Genomic DNA, 14500 nt, shown 5'->3' with positions numbered 1-14500 from the left:
CGAGCGCGGTCCCCTCCCCCTCCACCGAGCCCGGGCGGTGGCGGCGGCACATCTAACGCGCGGGCACCCGGGCCGCCGCGGCCCCCGCAAACTACGCCCAGGCTCGGCCCCCGCCGCTCATTGGCGCGGGCGAGAGCCAGCGCACTAGACCCTGCGCTGCCCTCGGCCGTGCGCGCGCGGAGCCCGAGCTACCCAGGCCACGGCGTCCGGCCCCAGAGCCTCGACGCCGACCCCCGCGCCTCCCCCGCCGGGCCCAGCGCGAGGAGCCGGGCGAGGCAGCAGGCGCGGCCGGCGCCCCGCAGCCCCGACGCCCCCGGCCCGGCGCCCCCCGATCCCCGCCGCCGCTCACGCCGTGCGCTCCCCGCAGGTGGCCATGGGCCGAGGGGCGCGCGCGCTCCTGCTGCTGCTGGGCCTGTTGCAGGGGGCCGGGGGCGGCGAGGGCAGGAAGACCTGGCGGCGCCGCGGCCAGCAGCCGCCCCCGCAGCGAGCCGAGGCGGCGCCCGCGGCCGGGCCGCCCGTGGAGAGCTTCCCGCTGGACTTCACGGCCGTGGAGGGCAACATGGACAGCTTCATGGCGCAGGTGAAGAGCCTGGCGCAGTCGCTGTACCCCTGCTCCGCGCAGCAGCTCAACGAGGACCTGCGCCTGCACCTCCTGCTCAACACGTCGGTGACTTGCAACGACGGCAGCCCCGCCGGGTAAGCCGCCTCCGCCCGACCGTCCTGTCCGGCGCCCCTGCCGGCGGCCCCGCCGGGCTCCAGGCCGCCTGGTCTCAGCGGCTGCACCGTCGCCGCCGGTCCCGCTCCGATGCCAGACGTCCCTGCGCGGGACCCTCCCCACCGGCCGTGGCAGCTCCCGTCCCCCGGGGAGAGGGCGCCCATCGGGCTTGGGAGGTGCTGACCTCGGTCGGCCCGGCTCCGCGAGGGGGTGGGGACAGGCTTGGAGCCCTGGTCCTGAGCCAGCCTGGGCACTGACCCCTCGGCCATCGGTGCCCAGACCCTCTGCTGTGTCCTTCGGCCCCGGGGCGGGGAGATGGCAGCCCTCGAGCGGCCTCGGCTCCAACAGGAGGAGGCGACGCGGGGCGGGGAGAGCCCGGCTGCACCCCCACCCCCACCCCCACCCCAGCTCAGCTCAGCAGGCTCCCCGCTGCTGCCCGGGCTGCGGGGGGCGGGGGGGGGCAGCCAGCAGAGGACCAGGGAGGGGAGCAGGTGGCGCAAAAGGACCTAGGGAGCGGCAGCCCCGATAGAAAGGAAGGATGCGAGGCTGAGGGTTGGGAGGAGTTGGGGAGCCCCCTCGCCCCGCCAGTCGGCGCCCGAGGAACGGGACGCTGGGTCAGGCCTCGGTAGGGAGGCTGCGACCCCGCCTCGGCGCGCCCTCGCCCCTGCATCCCGCCGGCCATCTCAGCCCCCCGCCCGCGCACTCTCCTCTACGAGGGCCCTTTGCGCACCCCAAGTGCCACCGCGCGCCCCCGGGGGGTCCCGAGTCCGGCCGAAGGCGCACACCCCACCCCCCGCGCCCGGCCGCCGGCAGTTACAGCCGGTCCCGCGCGGGGTGGGCCGTGGGGATTTTCCACGGACCACACAGCCCCTCGCGGCCCTTCCCCGTCCCGCGGGCGCCCCCTCCCGGGCCTGGCGCCGCTGGCCGCCGGTGCGCGGTGCAGGGGTCCGGCCGCGGGCGCCCCCGTGCGGCCGGCGCGCCCGGCGGCAGGTGGATGGCCTTTCCTCCCTGCGGGGCCTGGCCCTGCGCCCCGCTGACCGCCCCCCCCGCCCCCCGTGCAGCTACTACCTGAAGGAGTCCAAGGGCAGTCGGCGCTGGCTGCTCTTCCTGGAAGGTGCGTCCGGGGCGCCGGAGGGGGGGGGGCGGGGGGCGGGGTCCCCGGGGCCCGCGGGCCTGAGTGCTCAGTGCTGTGCCCACAGGCGGCTGGTACTGCTTCAACCGCGAGAACTGCGACTCCCGGTACAGCACCCTGCGGCGCCTCATGAGCTCCAAGGACTGGCCGCGCACGCGCACAGGTCAGAGGGCGCCCCCCTGACCCAGGGGCCGGGCTCCTGGGACTCACAGTTGAGGTCCTGGCTCCACTCCTAGAGCCCCCCAGCCCTCCATCTCCCCCGCCCCCTTCTCTGAACTCCTAAGGGGGGGTCACGCCCTCTCGCCCACGGCTGCTGCTTCCACAGGGAACTTCCAGGGCGCACGTGGGGCGCGGGGATACGGGTCACGCCCGGGTCAAAGCAGCGGGTGCAGGTGGGGGAGGTCGAGGGCCACATCCAAGGGTCACACACTGGCCGGGCATCCTGGCCAGGAGGCCTGGTCTGTTCCCCACTTCCCCAGCCACCTAGGCTCTGCCAGGCACGGCCACCCACCTTGTGGGGACCAAGTAGGAGCTCCCCACACCCTGCCCGCTGACTCTGTCCTCCCTGCCACAGGCACCGGCATCCTGTCCTCGCAGCCCGAGGAAAACCCCCACTGGTGGAACGCCAACATGGTGTAAGGGGGGCGAGGGGGCCTGTCCAGCGTCCTTCCTGGGGGGCCCTGCTTGGGGGGGCCTTCCTGGGAGAGGTCTTTCCTGGGCTTGCAGGGGCCGGGAGGGGCCGGGAGGGGCCGGGAGGGGCCGGGAGGCCAGGCGGCTCACTGCCCTTTCCTGCAGCTTCATCCCCTACTGCTCCAGTGACGTCTGGAGTGGGGCCTCGCCCAAGTCCGACAAGAGTGAGTCCCCTGCCCGCCCGCTGTTTCCCCCGCCCCCCACACCGGCCACCCGGCAGGCAGGGAGGGAGGAGCCCGCTCCCGGATGCAGGCCTGCGCCTTGTAACTCCCTCTAACCCCCACCCAGCGCGTCCAGGGTGCCTGCTTGTCCAGGGCTGGCCCGGCCCCGTGGGGGTCCTCACTCCTGGCTGGCCCGTGGGGCGGGGCCCCCAGCACTGCCCCACACACCTGACCCCCCTCCCTCCAGTGAACCCATCCCCGGTCCCGACCCCCCAGCAGCCCCCCCACTAGCCAGCACCCCTCTTCCCCCCCACCTGGCGGTAGGAGGCCTCGCTCTCTGTCCAGGCCCCCGGTGAAGCCATTCCCTTTTCCCGCAGATGAATATGCCTTCATGGGCGCCCTCATCATCCAGGAGGTGGTGCGGGAGCTCCTGGGCAAAGGGCTGAGTGGGGCCAAGGTGCTGCTGCTGGCGGGGAGCAGGTGAGCCTGGCAGGGACCTGGGGGGGCAGGTGGGCCTGGCAGGGACCTGGGGGGGAGCAGGTGGGCCTGGCAGGGACCTGGGGGGGAGCAGGTGGGCCTGGCAGGGACCTGGGGGGGCAGGGGGCCTGGCAGGGACCTGGGGGGGCAGGGGGGCAAGGACCTGGGGGGGCAGGTGAGCCTGGCAGGGACCTGGGGGGACAGGTGAGCCTGGCAGGGACCTGGGGGGACAGGTGAGCCTGGCAGGGGCTGAGGGGACAGGGGGCCTGGCAGGGACCTGGGGGGGACGGGAAGGGGGGCAGGCAGGGTTCCAGCCTGCAACCCTGGGCAGGTGTCCACTGCAGCTGGGAACTGTCTGGAGGGAGCCCTGGACCCCGTGGTGTGGATGAGGGAGCCCCGGACCCCGTGGTGTGGGTGAGGGAGCCCCGGACCCCGTGGTGTGGGTGAGGGAGCCCCGGACCCCGTGGTGTGGGTGAGGGAGCCCCGGACCCCGTGGTGTGGGTGAGGGAGCCCCGGACCCCGTGGTGTGGGTGAGGGAGCCCCGGACCCCGTGGTGTGGGTGAGGGAGCCCTGGACCCCGTGGTGTGGATGAGGGAGCCCCGGACCCCGTGGTGTGGATGAGGGAGCCCCGGACCCCGTGGTGTGGGTGAGGGAGCCCCGGACCCCGTGGTGTGGGTGAGGGAGCCCCGGACCCTGTGGTGTGGGTGAGGGAGCCCTGGACCCCGTGGTGTGGGTGAGGGAGCCCTGGACCTCGGTGGCCGAGGGAGTGGTCAGCAGTTCGCCGTACACCGTGCACCTTCTCTGAGGCTGGGACCCACGTGGGCAGGGAGCACGTTGCTGGTCACTGTCCCAGGAGGCGTTCCGGGACCTGGGCCATCGGCTGATGGATGAAGGACTGAGGCCACACAGCGCCTCCTCACTTATTTATTTATTTATATTTTTATTTATTTCAGAGAGGAAGGGAGAGGGAGAGAGAGAGAGAGAAACAGCAATGATGAGAGAGAATCATGGACCGCTGCCTCCTGCCTGCACTCCCCCACTGGGGATGGAGCCCACAACCCGGGCCTGTGCCCTGACCGGGAATGGAACTGTGACCTCCTGGTTCAACCACTGAGCCACACCGGCCGGGCCCTCTTTACTTTCAGATCAGGAAACCGAGGTAGAGAGAGAGACAGAGAGAGAGAGAGAGAGAGAGAGAGAGAGAGAGGAAGGGAAGGAGGAAAGGGAGGAAGTGGGCGCCTGCCCGTTAGCACGGGGTCAGCGGGGTCAGCGCCTGGAGCCGGCCAGCCCCGCCCCTGCCCCCACCCCCAGGACCAGGAAGGCCACAGGAAAGGGGTCTGGGACCCTCGGGAAGAGGCCGCACAGGTGGCCGGAGCAGGGACTGTGGTGGCAGCTGTGCAGGTGCATGGGGGCCAGGCGGGCTCGGGGGCTGAGCACCTCGATCGCCCGCCTCACGTGGCCGTCCCTGCAGCGCGGGCGGCACGGGGGTGCTGCTGAACGTGGACCGCGTGGCCGAGCAGCTGCAGGAGCTGGGCCACCCCGCCATTCAGGTGCGGGGCCTGGTGGACTCGGGCTGGTTCCTGGACAACAAGCAGTACCACCGCACGGACTGCGTGGACACGGCCACCTGTGCGCCCACCGACGCCATCCGCCTGGGCATCAGGTGCGCCGGGAGGGCGGCCGGGCTGGCGGGTCGTCCTCTGTGGCTGTGGGAGCCCTGGAGGAGGGGTCGGGGGGCGCCCAGGGCAGCCTGACCGGCGGGTGTGGCCCAGGTTCTGGAACGGGGTGGTCCCCGAGCGCTGCCGGCGCCAGTTCAAGGAGGGCGAGGAGTGGAACTGCTTCTTCGGCTACAAGGTCTACCCGACCCTGCGCTGTGAGTGCCGGCTTGGGGCTCGCGGGGCACCCAGGGGTGGGGGACCTCCTGCACCTCCTGAATCCAGCCGGGAGTCCGGCCCCTGGAGGCCAGGCCCAGACCACCGCCCGGACCGGAGCGGGGCGACCCACCCTGGTTCACCTGGGACTCTCCTGGTCTTAGCACTGAGTCCACTTGGGTGGGGAGGCCAGGACGGGGTGCAGGTGGGGGTGGGGAGGCCAGGACGGGGTGCAAGTGGGGCTGGGGAGGCCAGGACGGGTTGCAGGTGGGGGTGGGGATTACTCTGGCAGCTTCCAGGGCTGCTCCTGGGTGGGGCCTGGGCTACCCCCCCACACACACATGCCAGGAGCGGGAGTGAGATCCCCGGCAAAGGGACCTCATCACCAAATCTCAGTAGAAGGGTGTCCCCGGGCGCCAGGCCAAGATGGTGACTGGGTGCAGGGGGGGGGGAGAGCAAGGAGGGTGTAACAGGGCACTTCTTGGAGGAAAGGTGGGTGTTAAGGGGCAGCCGGGCTGAGGGGGGCTGGCGGCCAGCACCTGAGGGGCGAGGCCAGCCGGCCCGGACCTGGGGGGCCTGAGCCTGGGGTGGGGGGCCGCGTCCCGGCGAGAGGCCCAGCTGAGCCGTGCCCCCCAGGCCCCGTGTTCGTGGTGCAGTGGCTGTTCGACGAGGCCCAGCTGACCGTGGACAACGTGCACCTCACGGGGCAGCCGGTCCAGGAGGGCCAGTGGCTGTACATCCAGAACGTGGGCCGGGAGCTGCGGCAGACGCTCAAGGACGTGGCGTGAGTTCCGGGCCCTCCACAGGCGGCGGCGGCCACTTGACGGACACGCAGAGGTCGCCAGGGGGCCGGGGGCCCGCCGAGGGCGAGGAATAGCCTGTGGGTGCATGCAGACCCTGGGACACTCCCGGGCATGGAACCGAGACCTCCTGGTTCGTGGGTTGATGCTCAACCACTGAGCCACACTGGCCGGGCAAGTCCCCTCCGTTTTACTGTGAACAGAAACGTCTCTAAATAACAGAACCCGTTTTGTAAAAAGTAGCGCGCCCTGGCCGGGTAGCTCAGTTGGTTAGAGCATCACCCCATACGCCAAGGTCGCAGGTTCGCTGCCCCGTTGGGGCGCACACACCGGAGTCCACCGAGTGCATCAGGAAGTGGGACAGTAGATCCGTTTCTCTCTTTCTCTCCTCCCGCCCCTCTCTCAGGGCCAATCAATCAACACATAATTAAGAACAAAAATTATCTGGGCAAAGGGAAGGCCCAGATTTAATTTTTTTTAAAAAAGGCGCAATATTTCTCTCCAGGCCTCTGCCTCGAGGGCCCTTCCTGGGGGATCTGGAGGCAGGAAGGGACGGGGGTTCCCGGGAACATACGGGCGGGTGGGGACAGGGCCAGCGGGCACAGCACAAGGCGGGAGGTGGAGGCCGGCAGGGGACAGGCTCCCGGGGGAGTGACCGGCCCGTGAGCATCGGGTGGGGAAGGGGCCGAGGCGGGGCGGCCGCTCACGGGCCGGCTGTCTCGCCCCCACAGGGCCACCTTCGCCCCCGCCTGCCTCTCCCACGAGATCATCCTCCGGAGGTCAGTGTCCCCGCACCCCTTGCCCTGGGCCGGCTCAGACCCCTGCCTCTCGCCCTGAACCCACAAATCCCACCCCCACCCACCCCCGCTGCCCACCCGCCTGCTTCCCAAGCCACCCGGACAACCGGCCGGCCGTGCGGCGGGAACCCAGCGGTAGCGGGCTGTCCCCTGCTTTGGCCGCCCCCCACGTGACCCCCGCCCCGGTTTCTCTGCAGCCACTGGACGGAGGTGCAGGTGAAGGGGACCTCGCTCGCGCGGGCGCTGCACTGCTGGGACAGGAGCCTCCACGAGGGCCACAAGGGCAGCAAAGCCCCCCTGAAGGGCTGCCCCGTCCACCTGGTGGACAGCTGCGCCTGGCCCCACTGCAACCCCTCGTGCCCCACCATCCGCGACCAGTTCACGGGGCAGGAGATGAACGCGGCCCAGTTCCTCATGCACATGGGCTTCGACGTGCAGACCCTGGCCCAGCAGCAGGGCCTGGAGCCCAGCAAGCTGCTGGGGATGCTGAGCAGCGGGAGTTAGAGACCCCCCCCCGGGCCCCCCCCCGGCCCCCCTGCCCCTCCTGGGACAGGGCCCCGTCCCCCTCCCTCCGCGCTGGGTCTGGACGCCCACCCCCAGCTGCCTCCCCCGCCCCTCTGGACCCCGGACGCTGCCTCCCCCGCCCCCGCCTGCGGTGGGAGCCGGCGCACTGGACCCTCAGCCCCCGGCCCTCAGCCCAGCCTCCTGCCCTTTTGTATTATTTTATAAAGTGACTTTTTTATTACTTTAATTTTTTAAAAAGGAAAATAAGCAAGAAATATATGATGAATGATATTGTTTTGTAACATATATTTTTTAAATAACGAGATTAAAAAAAGACAACAAAAGAGCTTTTCTCTGCGGATGTGTTTATTTGAACAGGCAGTCGGCCCACGTGGCATCCCTCCCTGCCCGCCCCCGACCTCCCCCCAGCCCCTCCGCCAGGAACAGGGAGGGGGCTGGGGGGGCGAGGCCCACACCCGACCTCACGTCCCAGTCTAGACCCTCTCTGAGGAGGCCCTGCTTCCGCTCACCGATGGCCGGCCGATGCTCAGTGCAGAGACCTCACAGGGGACACAGCTGCCATTTCTGTTTATTCGGCTGCCTTGGTGACACGCAGGTGGTGTGCAGGCACGGTCTCACACGGGATGGTCTCGCGGGGCGAGGCTCAGCATTGGCACACTCAGGAAGGTGTCACCACCAGCAATCTCCAGCCAAAACATCATCACCCAGCCCAGTGGGTGCCGGCTCCATCCCCAGTGGGGGGCGTGCAGGAGGCAGCCAATCAATGATTCTCATCATTGATGTTTCTATCTCCCTCTCCCTTCCTCTCTGAAATTAATTTTGTAAAAAAGGAAATAAAAACAAATCATATACATACACACACACACACACATATATATATATACACCCTAATATGCAAATAGACCGAACAGCAGAACAACCCAACTGAACAACCAATTGCTATGATGTGCACTGACCACCAGGGGGTGCACGTGGAACATGGCGGGTGTCGGCAGCAGGCAGCAGAGTGCAGAACATGGTGGGCATCCTCAGTGGGTGCGAGCAGCGACTGCCGGCCCCGATCACCCCTGAGGGCTTCTCCACCTCCTCCTGCTCCTGAGGGGCGATCAAGACAGCAGCCGCTGCTCACACCCGCTGACAGCGCCGGCCCCGCTCACAGCCGCTGCCGGCACAGCTCCAATTGCTCCGCGCCATCCGCGGGTACAAGCGGGGCCGGGCCATCAGCCCATGGGAGCGGCAGCAGCGGGCGGGGGCCGTGATGGGAGGGGCTGGGCAGGGGCACGGAGGATGGGCCGAGACCTGCCCCTGTGCCCACCGCACCTCATGGCCCACGGTTCCTTTTTTTTTTTTTTAATTTTATTGACTTTTTACAGAGAGGAAGGGAGAAGGATAGAGAGTCAGAAACATCGATGAGAGAGAAACACCAATCAGCTGCCTCCTGCACACCTCCTACCGGGGATGTGCCCGCAACCAAGGTACATGCCCTTGACCGGAATCGAACCTGGGACCTTTCAGTCCGCAGGCCGACGCCCTATCCACTGAGCCACACCGGCCAGGGCCCCACAGTTCCTTTTAAGGCGCACGAATTCGTGCACTGGGCCCCTGGTTTGAAAAATAAAAAGTGCACAGGCACTCAGCCAGCCCGTGACCCTGCTTTTCCCCTGATGGGCCGAGCGCGACCTTCGCTGCCCGGGGACCTGGAGATGGAACTTTAACTCAGTGTCAACATTGACTCCGAATTTCAACCGTGTTTACAACGACCTCGAAGGATCTGAAGGCCCAGGCGGGACGCGCCCCTGGCTGCCTGTCCCCTTCCCTTGGCTCCCAGAGCAGCTTCGCCCCCCGGGCCCCGCTCAGCCGCCCGGACCCCGCAGACTCGAGCCAGCCGCCCTCGCCCCCTGAGCGCTGGCCACCGAGCCTCTGGGTCCAGGAGATCCTGCCTCTCCTTCAGCCTGGACACCTGTGCCCAGCGCCTCCCTGAGCCCCTCATTCTCACGATGACGCCACCTCTTCTGCCCTGGTCAGTCTGGCTCAGCGGGTGGAGCGTTGGCCTACAGCCGTGGTCGGCAAACTGCGGCTCTCGAGCCACATGCGGCTCTCTGGCCCCTTGAGTGTGGCTCTTCCACAAAATACCACGGCCTGGGCGAGTCTATGTTGAAGAAGTGGCGTTAGGAGAAGTTTAAGTTTAAAAAATGTGGCTCTCAAAAGAAATTGCAATCGTTGTCCTGTTGATATTTGGCTCTGTGGACTAATGAGTTTGCCGACCACTGTTCTAGGGGAAAGGATGCTCATTGTGCTATTTCGCAACGCTTCCTCCCGTGAGTGTGAGCCTTTCTGAATGAAAGTCGGGGAAATGGACATATTTATGTAATTACACACACACACACACACACACACACACACACACACACGGTGTTCATAGTGGTCGGATCCAGCCTTGACGGGGGATGGGGTATTCCATCTCCTACACTCGGAAAGAAATGTTTTTATTTTCACAAGCGTTTCGTACATTTTACTATTTTAGCCTGAAAAGAGGGGGGTTGAGTTTCTTCTAGGCGTTCACATGTCCAGTAGGGACAAGTCGAGAGCTCCATAATGCCTCCCCCCAAATAACTACAGCTCCACCAGGGCCGGCTGGGGCTGGGAGGAGAAAGAGGGCGCGATCCCCTGGAGCCCCCTCCCTTCCCCAGGCTCGCTCCCCCCACCCCCCACCCGAACAGAGCGGAGCCAGGGCCCGGGACCATGCCAGCAGGTCCTGAAACCATCCGGGTCTGGACCCAGCCACTCCCCATCCCTGCCCCTCCCCCCTCCTGCCACCCTCGCCTTCCTGCACCCCTCCCCCCTCCTGTCCCGCCCTGGAGGCTGCTGGAGCTGAAGGGACAGTGACCGGGTCCCTCTTGGCTCCCCTCCCTCCCTCCCCGCCCGCCCGGCAGGAAGAGGAGCCGCGGACAGAGGCAGGGGCTGCGAAGGAGGCGGAGCCCGCAGCCAGGGGGTTAATGGTCCTGGCAGGGGCTGGGATGGGGCGCGGGTCAGATGTCCCCCTGGAATGGGCACCGGCTGCTATTCCCAGGCTCTGATCACTCCGCCTATTTATAGCGCCGGGCTGCTCCCTGCAATGTCACGGGCGTCCCTGCCACTGCAGCCACCGGCACCGGCACCGGCAGCGCCCGCTGAAGGAGACAGAGCAGCCACCGCCCGGCAGGAGCCCCCAGGCCGCCAGGAGCAGTGTGAGGCCAGGAGGCGGCCGGTCCGATGGGCAGCACCATGGAGCCCCCCGGGGGCGGGTACCTGCACCTGGGCGCGGTGACGTCCCCCGTGGGCACGGCCCGCGTGCTGCAGCTGGCCTTCGGCTGCGCCACCTTCAGCCTGGTGGCCCACCGCGGCGGCTTTGCGGGCGCGCAGGGCGCCTTCTGCATGGCCGCCTGGGGCTTCTGCTTCGCCCTCTCGGGCCTGGTGGTGGCCTGCGAGGTCACCCGGCTGCACGGCTGCCTGCGCCTCTCCTGGGGCAACTTCACGGCCGCCTTCGCCATGCTGGCCGCGCTGCTGTCGGCCACGGCCGCGGTCCTCTACCCGCTGTACTTCGCCCGCCTGCAGTGCCTGCCCGAGCCCGCGGGCTGCGCCGCCCGGGACTTCCGTCTGGCCGCCAGCGTCTTCGCCGGGCTCCTGTTCCTGGCCTACGCGGCCGAGGTGGCGCTGACCCGGGCCCGGCCCGGCCAGGTGGCCAGCTACATGGCCACGGTGTCCGGGCTCCTCAAGATCGTCCAGGCCTTCGTGGCCTGCATCGTCTTCGGGGCGCTGGTCCAGGACAGCGGCTACCGGCGCTACGCGGCCACCCAGTGGTGCGTGGCCGTCTACAGCCTGTGCTTCCTGGCCACGGTGGCCGTGGTGGCGCTGAGCGTGCTGGGCCACACGGGCGGCCCCGGCTGCCCCTTCGAGCGCGCCGTGGCCGTGTACACCTTCCTGGCCGTGCTCCTCTACCTCAGCGCGGCCGTCATCTGGCCCGTCTTCTGCTTCGACCCCAAGTACGGCGAGCCCAGGCGGCCCCCCGACTGCCCCCGGGGCAGCTGCGCCTGGGACAGCCGGCTGGTGGTGGCCACCTTCACCTACGTCAACCTGCTGCTCTACGTGGCCGACCTGGCCTACTCCCAGAGGATCCGCTTCGTGCCCGCCCTGTAGCGGGGCCGCCGCCCACCTCTGCTCCCGGATGCTGGGCACCGCGAGGGCGCGGCAGGGGAGGCCCGCACAGCCCCTCAGAGGACTCCTGGCAGCAAAGGCAGCTTGGAGGGGGGTTGGGGGGATGGGGGGGCGGGGGCCTGAGCAGGACCCCAGAGGGACCGCCACCAGGCACTGCCAGCCCCTCCCTATCTCCCTGTCTCTGTCTCTCCCTGTCTCTCTCTGTCTCTCTCTCTGTCTCTCTCTATCTCTCCCCCTCTCTCTCTGTCTCTCCCTGTCTCTGTCTGTCTCTCTCTCCCTCTCTCTTTCTGTCTCTCCCTGTCTCTGTCTCTCTCTCTGTGTCTCTCCCTGTCTCTCTCTCTGTCTCTCTCTGTCTCTGTCTCTCTCTCTCTCCCTCTCTCTCTCTGTCTCTCCCTCTCTCTCTCTGTCTCTCTCTCCCTCTCTCTCTTTCTGTCTCTCCAGTGCCTGGCCTCCCAGCTCCATCATGGCCCCTGTCACTCAGGAGACGCTTGGGAGGCAGGTGCTGCTATGACCCACTCTGCACGTGGGTTCCCTGGGGGAGAGTTTGGGCAGCCCCGTGTGTCCATTGCAGTCAGGAGCCCACACTCAGGCGGAACCTCAGTGAAGCTGAAAGAGACAATTCCCAGGGGTGTGGGGAGGGGCCGGGGAGGAGCGGGAGTGTGGAGCCTGAGCTTGGCCGGCCTCCTGCCTTCAGGGGGCAGCTCCTGAGCAGGGAGCCAGGCCGCGGGGGGCCGTGAAGCTCCAAGGGAAGGAGCCGGAACCATGACCCCAGCTCAGCGGCCTCCACCGGCCACAGAGATGGGAACGGAGCCAGGACGTGGAGTGGCCAGGGCCAGCGGCTGGAGGGGACACAGGTGCCCGGGGGACCCACAGCAGCAGCGCCTCCCGAGCCGCCGAGGAGAAGCTGTTCCCAGCAGGCAGGCCCCACCACCGGCCCCACAGGACGGGCTGTGGCCCCGGGGAGGCTGGCAGGCAGCCACCCGGACACGGAGCCGGACACGGAGCCGGCCCCGGCGCCTCCTGGAGCTCACAGCCCACAACCTCCACCTGCTCAAGTGTCCGTTCGCCTGGCCACTGACCACAGGGCCCACGGGGGCCTCGTCCAGCCAGCTTCCTCCATGGAGAGCCCGGCCGGGCCGGCCCCAGCACGGGGCCCCTCAGCCTGGCCACTGGCCCGGGGTCCTGAGCAGGAAATAAAGGCCGCGCTGACTTGCACCCGGCTCTGGCCAGCAGTCTCTGCACTTCCTGGGCCCCCCTCGCCCCCATCCTCAGCAGAGAAGAGCCTGACCCTGCCTGGCAGGGGAGGAGGCGGCCGTGGGGCCCAGGGATGGGGTGAGAGCCAGCGTGGGGGGAGATGGGATGACACGAACTCCCCTTCCCCCCCCACTACACTCAGCATCACCCATTACCCACACCCCAGCAGGGGTGCAGGGCCCCAGTGGGGGACAGAGGGGTGCTGCCCACTGTGGGTGGCAGGACCCAAGCCCCAAGCAGGTTTCAGGCGCGGGCACTCAGCGGACTGGGAGACAATGGGCCCCGCCCGTGGGGAGGGCACTCGGATGGGCCCTTTACCCAGGGGGCAGTGGGGCAGGCTCAACAGCAGATCCCCAAAGAGGGCAGCAGCCCGTGTCCTGGGGTGTCCTGAGGGCCCGCCGGCTGAGGGAGGGTTGGGGTTGGGGGGACAATTGCAGGTGACAGGAGCCTATGGGCCGCACCCCTCCCGGCTCACAGGGAGGCCTGGACCACAGTGGTCCTTCCTCTTCCAGCCAAACTTCTGGAAGGTTCTCTGTCACCGACTTCCCAGTTCCCGCACCGTCCAGAGGCCGCGGCCCCAGTGCCCCACCCACACCAAATGTCGCAGGTCCGAGGGGAGACAGAGGCGGGGCTGCAGGGCTGGGGAGGCGTGGGGTGCTCCTGCCGACAGGGCCCCGGACCGGAGGACTCTCTCCGCTCCAGGGCGTTATTTGCTGTTATCACGTGAAAAACAGCACTTTTTGCCCAGCCGTTGTGGCTCCGTGGTTGAGCACGGACCTATGAAGCAAGAAGTCCGGGTGGGATTCAGGTCAGGGCACATGCCCCGGTTGCAGGTTCGATCCCCAGTGGGGGGAGTGCAGAAGGCAGCCAATGGATGACGTTTCTCTCTCCTCGAGGTTTCCATCTCTTCCTCTTCCTCTCTCTCTGAAAATCAGTGGAAACATTTTCTTAAAAGAAAGAAACACAGTACTTTCTGAAGAAGAGGGTTCCGTTCCCGGGTGACTGGCGGTCAGGAGGGACTCACCGGGGCAGCCCCTTCCTGGGACGCGGGGGCGGGGACTGGGGGCCCGACAGGCCTGGCACCCGATGGCCACACGGGCTCTGGTCACTGCGTCAGAGCCCAGCCCTGCCTCTGCGCACGGCCACGGCCACGGCGTGGTTCTGAGACCAGGTTCCAGGACAGCTTGTCATTTCATCCCCAGAACCGGCCAAACGGGGCAGCACCCCTGCTCCTGTGGGCACCGAGCGGTCCACAGGGTCACTTCCCGTCTTGCCTGAACCCGGCCGCTGCCTGCCACCCCGGACTTTCCCAAACCCCATGCCGACTCAGACGCAGCTCCATGAGCCCCGAGCACGTCCTGGTGGGGGTGGGGGCGCTGCGGCCATGTGCTCCCTGAGCCCCGGGGCCAAGGACTTCCTCGGACCCTGCAGACAGTCAGGAGAGACTGGGGTGCTCCATGAAGCTGGGGGTCCAGGGGGTCACCTTCCCCTGTTTACCACCTGCGGAAGCTGCCTGATGGGTAGGTTGACATGGCAACAGGCCTACGACCTGAGGGTCATGCAGCTTTCAAAGGGGGCCTGGCCCAGAGAGACCGGTGGGGAGAAACTCGGGGGGCAGGAGCAGGGTCCTGGGCCTGAGCGTCTCACAGACCCCGCTCTGCTCTGGGACCTGGGTGATGGGCACATGTGCAGCGGGTGGAGAGGGGGTGCTGGTCGGGAAAGGGGTGCTGGGGCTCCAGACAGGACCTAGACTTCCCGGGCGCCTGAGCCTCCGTGCTGAGAAGGCCTGGCCCCCGCTTCCGCTTCCCAGCCTCCTGGTACAATTTTTTAAAAACCCAACAAACAAAAAACAAAACCACACACAGGACTTTAAAGCGACAAGAA

The 14500-nt window shown here is 67.6% G+C and overlaps 2 protein-coding genes across 2 annotated transcripts; both read left to right on the top strand.

The window, feature by feature from the left end:
* Positions 1 to 373: 373 nt before the first annotated feature.
* NOTUM (notum, palmitoleoyl-protein carboxylesterase) lies at positions 374 to 7148 on the top strand. Its single transcript, XM_054709391.1, has 11 exons — positions 374 to 696; positions 1777 to 1829; positions 1915 to 2010; positions 2422 to 2482; positions 2643 to 2701; positions 3076 to 3178; positions 4647 to 4838; positions 4948 to 5048; positions 5683 to 5830; positions 6578 to 6625; positions 6841 to 7148. Exons 1-11 carry the CDS (start codon positions 374 to 376, stop codon positions 7145 to 7147), a joined length of 1491 nt encoding a protein of 496 aa, XP_054565366.1. The 3' UTR covers position 7148.
* Positions 7149 to 10295: 3147 nt separating this feature from the next.
* Positions 10296 to 11427, top strand: MYADML2 (myeloid associated differentiation marker like 2). Its single transcript, XM_008154977.3, has one exon. The coding sequence runs from the start codon at positions 10421 to 10423 to the stop codon at positions 11342 to 11344; it is 924 nt and encodes a 307-aa protein (XP_008153199.2). The 5' UTR covers positions 10296 to 10420; the 3' UTR covers positions 11345 to 11427.
* Positions 11428 to 14500: the final 3073 nt, after the last annotated feature.

This window comes from Eptesicus fuscus, chromosome 20 (genome assembly GCF_027574615.1).
Source record: "Eptesicus fuscus isolate TK198812 chromosome 20, DD_ASM_mEF_20220401, whole genome shotgun sequence".
Classification (NCBI taxonomy): domain Eukaryota; kingdom Metazoa; phylum Chordata; class Mammalia; order Chiroptera; family Vespertilionidae; genus Eptesicus; species Eptesicus fuscus.
This window is presented reverse-complemented; position numbering and strand designations above follow the sequence as displayed.